Raw genomic sequence first — 9,934 nt, 5'->3', positions numbered from 1 at the left:
TCTACAAGAGGTGGGCATCACACTTGATGATATCCAGGAGTGCAACCCACTTAAGAAGAAACTTTAAGACCACAATGGTTTTCAAGAAAAGCTGAAGCTGAAAACAGGGAAGGTGTGGACTGAAGCAAGAAAGAATAGCACCAGCAATGAATGCGGGTGTACTGTTAAAGCCTGGGGAAAGAGACAGTTGAAATAAATTGGTCCTTAGTTGGTAGAAACAGCATGAATGAATGAAGATCATTAATTTTTATTGCAGCCCAATTGTCAACATAAATGCCTTATTGTCTGTAATAACCTACCCATTCAATAATGATAACGCTTGTATTTTCTACAATATTTTCTTGACATTTCTGTTTTATCATGTTTTCAAATGTCTAAGTAAGCTTTACTTTTTTTGCTAACTCATAACAGCATGTGATACCTATTGTTCACAGCACCTGAGCAGTGTATTACTGAACCAGACTGACGCCAACATACTAGCAGTTGACTGGGAGGAAGGTGCCCTACCACCCTTTCCTAAAGCTGTCTCTAATGCTAGAGTTGTAGCCTTGGAGATAGTCTACTTGATAAGGATGCTTATGGTATGTTGAAAATACACAGGGGTCTGCTTAAGTTGCTAACACTTGGGAGATACCTGATGAGTGAATTGTTCCAGGATCACTTTGATATTCATCCCAAAGAAATCCACATGATAGGCCATGGTTTGGGAGCCCATATTGCAGGTTATGTGGGGCACAGCATTAAAGGATTGGCCAGAATAACAGGTAAGGTTCACTTTAAGTTGTTATATAACATAACTAGTAGTTACCCGCTATGTTTATGTTTATTTTTAATGTACGTCTGACAAGAGGGGAATGGGGAAATTTAAAAAAAAAGAACAATTGTGATCAATCAATGGAAAATGGTAAATAAAAATGTAAACAATCTATGGGATGGGTTTAAAGCAACTGTTGAGGAGTGTGAAAATAAATATGTGAATTTAAAACTGGTAAGGAATAGTAAGAGCCCATAGTCACTGAGGAGGAAGTGCTGATTAGAAAGAAATAGACAGAAAAATTGTGGGAGTAAGGAGAGACTGAAAGAGCTCACTAAGAAATTGAATTCAGCAAAAAATTCAGCTAAGGATAATGTGTTGTCAAACATTATTAGCACCCATATGAATTTTAGGGAGCAATGGTAGGATATGTACAGTATAGATATTTTAAGGCGGAAACAGATTTCAGGAAGGACATTCCAGGGATCATTAATGAACAAGGGGAGTGTATATGTGAGGACTTCCAGAAGACAAAAGCGTTCAGTCAGCAATATGTAAAGGTAGTTGGATATAAAAATATCCTGTTAGAAGAGGCAACTAAATACTGGTGAAATAGCAAAATTTACCTATGATAATCCGGTCTAAAAAGCCAAGAATAACAGCCGAGAGGATTCGTAATGCTGACCACACGATACCTAGTAATCTGCAGGCCTTTGGGCTGAGCAGTGATCGCTTGGTAGGCCAAGTCCCTTCAGGGGCTGTAGTGCCATGGGGTTGGTTAGTTAGTTAACTATGATGATAAATATACACTGACTGACAGAGCAAATGCAACACCAAGAAGGAGTGGTCAGAACTTTATGCCAATTGCAGGGTAGACTGACGTCACTGAGGTAAGCTCAGGATGTGAAATGCGCCGCTGTGCTGCGCACGTAGCGAACGATAAATGGGACACGGCGTTGGCGAATGGCCCACTTCGTACCGTGATTTCTCAGCCGACAGTCATTGTAGAACGTGTTGTCGTGTGCCACAGGACACGTGTATAGCTAAGAATGCCAGGCCGCCGTCAACGGAGGCATTTCCAGCAGACAGACGACTTTACGAGGGGTATGGTGATCGGGCTGAGAAGGGCAGGTTGGTCGCTTCGTCAAATCGCAGCCGATACCCATAGGGATGTGTCCACGGTGCAGCGCCTGTGGCGAAGATGGTTGGCGCAGGGACATGTGGCATGTGCGAGGGGTCCAGGCGCAGCCTGAGTGACGTCAGCACGCGAGGATCGGCGCATCCACCGCCAAGCGGTGGCAGCCCCGCACGCCACGTCAACCACCATTCTTCAGCATGTGCAAGACACCCTGGCTGTTCCAATATCGACCAGAACAATTTCCCGTCGATTGGTTGAAGGAGGCCTGCACTCCCGGCGTCCGCTCAGAAGACTACCATTGACTCCACAGCATAGACGTGCACGCCTGGCATGGTGCCGGGCTAGAGCGACTTGGATGAGGGAATGGCGGAACGTCGTGTTCTCCGATGAGTCACGCTTCTGTTCTGTCAGTGATAGTCAGCGCAGACGAGTGTGGCGTCGGCGTGGAGAAAGGTCAAATCCGGCAGTAACTGTGGAGCGCCCTACCGCTAGACAACGCGGCATCATGGTTTGGGGCGCTATTGCGTATGGTTCCACGTCACCTCTAGTGCGTATTCAAGGCACGTTAAATGCCCACCGCTACGTGCAGCATGTGCTGCGGCCGGTGGCACTCCCGTACCTTCAGGGGCTGCCCAATGCTCTGTTTCAGCAGGATAATGCCCGCCCACACACTGCTCGCATCTCCCAATAGGCTCTACGAGGTATACAGATGCTTCCGCGGCCAGCGTACTCTCCGGATCTCTCACCAATCGAACACGTGTGGGATCTCATTGGACGCCGTTTGCAAACTCTGCCCCAGCCTCGTACGGACGACCAACTGTGGCAAATGGTTGACAGAGAATGGAGAACCATCCCTCAGGACACCATCCGCACTCTAATTGACTCTGTACCTCGACGTGTTTCTGCGTGCATCGCCGCCCGCGGTGGTCCTACATCCTACTGAGTCGATGCCGTACGCATTGTGTAACCTGCATATCGGTTTGAAATAAACATCAATTATTCGTCCATGCCGTCTCTGTTTTTTCCCCAACTTTCATCCCTTTCGAACCACTCCTTCTTGGTGTTGCATTTGCTCTGTCAGTCAGTGTATTTGTAAAAAGATACAAAAGTTGAAAGCTAGAAAGGCAGCTGGGACTGATAAGATTTCTGGGGATATATTAAAGGCTATGGGTTGGGATATAGTCCCATATCGTAATACTTATTTGATTACTGTTTGTATGAAGGAGTGATACCAAACTGCAACAGTAGCCCCAGTGTTCAAGTGAAAGAGTGACAAACATAAAACAAATAATTACAGGCCAGTCAGCTTGACATGAGTGTGCTGTTTGTAAGCTCTGGGAAAGTATTCTCTCTGATTATATTAGACACGTTTGTGAAATTACTAACTTGTAGGATAGAAGGCAGTTCAGTTTTAGGAAAAGTTATTCCAGTGAAGCTCAACTTGTAGGATTCCAGCAAGATGTAGAGGATATTTAAATTCAGCAAGATAATGATGGGACTACCAAACTGCATGGCAAATGCGGGGGCTAGATTAGTTTGCAAAGAGTTTATGGAGGTAGAAATGGTAAACAGGGTGATAAAGTATTGGATAAGATTGGCGGGAGGAAAGGGAGGGGAATTAATACAGGAAGCTTATAGATTTCAGAAAAGAGTGGAGAATGAAGGATACTGGGTGAATAAGTGTAAGAAAAGGATGCAAAAACTAGGCTTGGGTGAGTATGGGAGTGTTATGTGGGGGAGAGGAAAGAATGGATATGGAAAAAGATAAAGAGGCAAATATCAGATATAGAGAGGCAGAGTTTAATAATTGAATGTAGGAATAAAGATCTCTATCAGTTTTAAACAAATTGACAGAAGTAACTAGTCCAAAAACATACTTTGAGGGGAGAAGAGCAAAGAGAGGCTTGTATTGGTGGTTGTTAGGTGTACTGAAAAATAGGGGATGGGTAGGGAGGGAAAATAAGGATAGGTGAGTATTGTGTGGGGAGGGGTGGTCGGATTTACATACAGTATATTCAACCAGTGCAAAGCTTTGGATTAGGTGAAAAGGAAATTAATAAGAAGGAAGTGGAGAAGTTAGCTAAAGTTTATAAGATGACATCATGGTTGTGTAGATCATGGGAGAGAGGAACAAAGATTTCAAATTTTTTAAATTTGGTTAGGGCAAGATTTATAAAGAAATTGAGTGAATAAAAGAAGGAGATAAGGGAGATAAAAGGTGAAAGAGATAGGCATAATTGATTTAGTTATAAAAAATTATAGAACTGATGTAAAATGTAAGGATAGAAGTTTGTAAGAAGTGGTAATTTGATAAAGACAATAATGTGAAGAAGGAGAGAGAGACAGTGTGGGACGATCTATGAAAAGCGAGCGGAGTATGAGATTTGAATGTGTGTAGTGTAAGTCGATGTAGAATATAGTGTGGAGAGGAACAGAGAATGAGATTTGAAGGATGGACTGTTTGTATATCTGTAGTGTAAGTCTTTGTACAATATGGTGATGAGGGGATGAGGAGTGGCTTAGGTAGGTAAGGGAAGGTTTAGGTAAATAGAAAAAAAAAAAAAAGGAGTGTGGCTAAGTACAGTAGTTAGTTTAGTTAGATGTATAGGTAGCGTCTTGCATATGGAACTGGTTATCCGCCCAGGTGCGAGAAGCTACATAGTGGTTTTAGTAGGAAATTAGTTAAAATGGTCACATATTATGAAATCTTATGAATGTTAAATGATGTAAAATGAGATCTGAAGGATAGACTGTTTGTATATCTGTAGTGTAAGTCTAGGTAGAATATAGTGATGAGAGGATGAGGAGTGGCTTAGGTAGGAAAAGGGAAGGTTTAGGTATATATGAAAAAAGAAGGAGTGTGGCTAAGTAGTTAGTTTAGTTAGATGTAGAGGTAGCATCTTGCATATGGAACTGGCTATCCACCCAGGTGCAAGATGCTACATGGTAGATTTAGTAGAAAATCAATTACAATGGTGATGTGTTATATATTGTAATCTATAATCTTCATCTCCGTATTGACGAACTAAACAATTAGAATTAGGAAAGGATTTCCACCTATTAATATTTATTGCACTGATTATGCTACAGTACCGGTTTCGACCCCCTACATAGGGTCTTCTTCAGCTGAACAATACATTCACATCTATGTCATGAAGCTATGATTAAGATTACATTGTCTAGGGAATGCCATATGATAATAAACATTTGGTCACATCCAAATGGGTCATGTCGAAACGGGAACTGGCATGTATGTCACTATGTGTGACAATGCAATTGTATGTCTATAATGATATGCTTTAGGTCTTAAAATTAGTTTATAAAACACTACTCTACTTAAAACTAACTTATATATATATAACATAAATACAATATATAGGAACACTTCATGCACATGAACGTTCGTGTTTTGCGTGTTGGTCAATTCATCGATTGACTTCTGTGTTCAAGTCTTATTTACATAGTTGTACACTTGGTTGCTGTTTCTGGAGTTTAAATGATATGATTTGCTTGTAAAATTGTCACGTTGTATGTATAAAAGATTTTGTCTTCATGTATATACATGGAATAAAACACTTTCCAATTTAAAAAAAGGGTGCCAGACGTATGGATAGAATTAGGCTAAAATACATATATTCAGCTCTGCTGTGTGTTGAATATTGTTGGTTTATGTTAAAATCAAATCATGTTGTCCTGTGACGTCCACTCAAAATTTTATGGAAATCCACAAGTCTTTCTGCAGTGCATGTTTGCATGTTTAAGAACCCTTGTAGCACATTTGGTAACCAATATAGCAAATTGCTATCAACATCTTTTTGCCCTGAAAGAGTTCCACTGTTGGAAATGGAGTGGAACATTTTATACCATACACATTAGAACAGTTTCTTTAGATTATCTTAAATTTGATAACATCTACTACATTTGAAATGTTTTGCAAATATTATCTCCATTTCTAGACTGTGTGGAGCTCCACAATGATGCTAAATTCATTCATATTTTCAAAGACTTATTTTGTACAAGTAAAAGGTTTACTCAGTAGAGGACTTCTGGACCTCCAAAATTTTAAGAAAATAGTTGTGTAGAATTGTAAACTTTTGTAGGAGTTAGTGAACGAAAATTAGAATAAGAATATAGTTGGTAATTTTAAATTTTGAGGCATGCAGGAAGATCACAGTTTGTAAAAACCAACTCCTGTGTAGAAGGTATAATGTCTTGGTGGCATTGCACCTCCAAGTATTCGTTGAGAAGTTGCTGATGACCATGAATATTTGAAGGCTAATAACAAAGAAGTCCACCCACTGTATGTTTATCAACCACCTCACTCTTGGCTAGTATACTGAAAAAGTTTCCTCCATACTTCTAAGCTCTTGGAAAGCAGTTCACGTAAAGCAAGACTTCTCCTGTGGAAATCAAATCACCCAGGATGGATGGAACCACATGGACATCTTACAGCAAATTACAATGAGGACTGGATTGTACAAAGGTCACTTGATTGCTGTTGGCAGAGCCAATCTCCTCTTAAACAGTGGAGTTCCATATCGGAAGACATCATGACATAACTTAAAATGTCTGAAGAACAGACAGTCAAACACATGTGTCAGTGCCACTTTGTATCAGTCCTCCTATTCTGAGCAGCTTCTGGACAAAAACTATCTGATTGATGAATTTGGTCAGATAACTGATTTCTTTATCTTCATTATATTATATGTATACTCAACTGTACAAAAATTGACTGTCACAGAAGATGAATTTCTTCCCAAACCTCTTGTTTGAAATAGGATGAACATATTGTACAGGTGATAGTATCATCTCTTCAGTTTAAGAATATCCTCAGGTTTTAAGAATGTATAAAATAAATATTTCTTTGCAGGCTGAATTTTGTGTGGCTGATTGTATCTATATTTAGTTCTTATATTTATGTACAGTATGTCTATTATGTTGATTGGTTTCTGACACGAGTAAAATAAACAATAATAATAAATAATAATCATATGGCCTCTGCTACCTGTGCAGACATTTCAATTTGATGCCATTTGGCTGTCTGCTCGTCAATTTCGACGTTCCGTTTTACTCTAGGCCCCCACTAGATGGCAGATCGAGTAAACCGAAACTCTCTTGGGCGTCTATGGCTGAGATTTAATGAATTTTGTCGGGTAAACACCAAATGTGTCACCAGAGATCTTTTACATGCCGACATCGTACGACATGGAGTGTCGAATGGACTTTTTTCCGCCCTTCAAAAATCCGACTACCTCTGCCGGGTTTGAACCCGCTATCTTGGGATCCGGAGGCTGACACTCTACCGCTGATCCACAGAGGCAGAGAAATAAACAATGATATTTGAGGATACACTGATGACTTAAGCTTCATTAAAGCTTTAAAGTCATTTGATAGATTTAACTGATGATTCAAGATATAAGAGAAAAACTGGGAAATTTTTTGATTCTAATGATAGTTGTGTGATCCACACTACCTGTACTTACTGCTGTTTTCCACACTTTCTCTTCTAACAAAGGTAGATGCGAGAGGCTACAGTATTACTAGCAATTATGATCTGACATTTCTGTGAACAGAAGACTTGAGAATCTAAGCTTTTAATGTACCCACATGAATACCAGTGTGTTTGGGTTAGAGCAATACTGTGGCCTCAGAAAAGTACCAACAGCACTAGAGGAGAAGAACAGTAGGTCATGACTAATGACATTCGAGGGGGATTTAAGGCTCAAATCCCTTTAAAACCTAACTCTTTTTTCTCCAGTATCTTCCAGCATCGAGGAAAACTACACAATAGCAGATAAAATATTTAAGGTAGTTTTTAAATTTATGAAGGAAACTAATTATTTCTGTTTCTTCTTCTGTTATTATGATGCTTAAGGTTTAGATCCCACTGGACCTTACTTCCAAGGTATGCCAACTGAAGTACGTCTCGATCCAACTGATGCAGAATTTGTAGATGTGATTCATACTGATATGAGCACCGCTGATGTACTTACAGGTAAACATCTTAGTTAGGATTTCAGCAATTATTCAGTGCTTAACTCTTGCAATTAAAACTTAACTTAAGATGTCTGATACCCTTCCATCCCTTTCAGCTCTAGGGGCAGTTTGGTTTCTACATAAATTGCATAGAGATAGAAAATAATTTTGGTAAATGTTTTATGGGTCAAAACAATTGGAATATCAGTCCTATTAGCATTAATCAGCTGTCTCTTACCCAGAGGCCCAGGGTTTGATTCTTGGCCAGTGCACAGATATCATTTCTGGTCTGAAGGCTGGGACGGAGTTCACTCAGTTACATGTGACCAACAGGGGCTGTCTGATATGAGGGGCAGTGGACCCTATCATCATGTTGACCCTGTAGCACTCCAGCATCTGTAGACCATCTAGCTAGGCAGCAGCCATCTTGGCAGGCTAAACTGCTAATAGGGTGTTATGCCATAGGTTTGTATTTTTCTTTGTTTTTAACATTAATCATAAGAGAGAAAGATGTCTGACCCTTCAAAGAACGATTGCATTAGCAAAGGAAAGGAATGGCCACAATTGGCAGGAAAATGAAATACTTTCTTGATCTCACAACATGCAATTGAGGCTGGAAGGGAACGAAAGTTGACCAAAGGAGGTCATAAAGGGAGGAGACTAGCAAAAGTAGATAGAAGCAATTTGAGTCCTTTTGTCACCAGTCCATGGGGAAGGAAACATTTAAAAAAGTACCTTCCTAGGGGAAGGAAAATAGGTTTCTTAATGGTGGAATGGAATAATTAGTGTGTGACTCCAACAGAATTTACATACTTTGAGAAGTTGATGGACAATCACAAATAATCAAATTCAATTTTTTTCAAATGGTAATAGAAAAAGTGAGGATGAGATGAGTATTTTGATGAGCTTGCTGGCTCATTGATTACAAGGGCTATGCCATTTCAGGGTCATACATGCTGGACTGGACTTGGAGTAGAACCAAACTACAATGAGTCCCCAGAGTAGGAAGGGGAGTTGGGCATTAAAATAACTTACCAAGGGAGATGTTCCATACATTTCCAATTTCTTTCCAATCATTTAAGAAAAGGCTACGAAAACAACAGATAGGGAATCTGCCATCTGGTGACTTCTCTGAATGCAGATCAGGATTTATTTATTTATTTATTTATTTATTTATTTATTTATTTATTTATTTATTTATTTATTTATTTATTTATTTATTTATTTATTTATTTATTTATTGGCTGATTGATTGATTGATTGACTGATTGATTGATTGATTGATTGATTGATTGATTGATTGATTGATTGATTTTATTTATTTATTTATTTATTTATTTATTTATTTATTTATTTATTTATTTATTTATTTATTTATTTCACAAGCTTCATTGTCAGGGTCAACTGGGAAAGTAGTCATTACCAATCACCTCTCCAGATAATGGGGTTAAACTCTAGAGTAAATCTTACCTTGGCATGCAGGCTGACTGTACACTACTTCCCTAGCCATCTATGAAACCTAGACAGGTACTGTTTTTATTTCTTTACAGCATGGCATCTTTTTAAAGTGTAACAAATAATTGTAAACAGTTCAATTGATTTGTCCAATCATGTAGAACGCGAGGAATGGCTTTCCTGATCCCAGGTTGATTCCAGGGTTGATGATCAAAACTTTATCCAAGTTGTGTGTTGTATATAACATTGTGTGCATTTTGCTATTTTAAAATGTTTGTGGTTTATGCAACCACATGAAACATGGCACCTTCTTGTATGTACCAATTCTTTGAAGTTGTAACTGTTGCTTGATCCATATTTCCTACAATATCTGGAGTCTGGTGCAGTGGACTCATGATTAGAGTCTGGATTTTTTACTGATTACACATTTTTTTCTCTTAGTATGTATCTGCCTGAAAACTCAAAATGTTAGCAAATTAGGCTTCTAAGGTCTTTATGTTTCTTTTACTATTTTACTGTTTCTCACAATTATTTTAAAGATAATTAAATATTTGTACATATTTTTACATATTTTACATCTACGTCAAGTAATGGTTTAATTAAACATCTTG

General features: G+C 39.0%; 1 protein-coding gene across 1 annotated transcript in view; it reads left to right on the top strand.

Annotated features, from left to right (window-relative positions):
* Nucleotides 1-647: 647 nt before the first annotated feature.
* LOC136876861 (inactive pancreatic lipase-related protein 1) overlaps nt 648-9,934 on the top strand; it is a 36,055-nt gene continuing 26,768 nt past the window's right edge. The window contains exons 1-2 of the mRNA XM_067150624.2: nt 648-764; nt 7,768-7,887. Of these exons, the coding sequence (XP_067006725.2) occupies nt 689-764; nt 7,768-7,887 (196 nt within the window). The 5' untranslated portion in view covers nt 648-688. The remainder of the gene's footprint in view (nt 765-7,767; nt 7,888-9,934) is intronic.

This window comes from Anabrus simplex, chromosome 1, assembly GCF_040414725.1.
Source record: "Anabrus simplex isolate iqAnaSimp1 chromosome 1, ASM4041472v1, whole genome shotgun sequence".
NCBI classification, from domain to species: Eukaryota; Metazoa; Arthropoda; class Insecta; order Orthoptera; family Tettigoniidae; genus Anabrus; species Anabrus simplex.
This window is presented reverse-complemented; position numbering and strand designations above follow the sequence as displayed.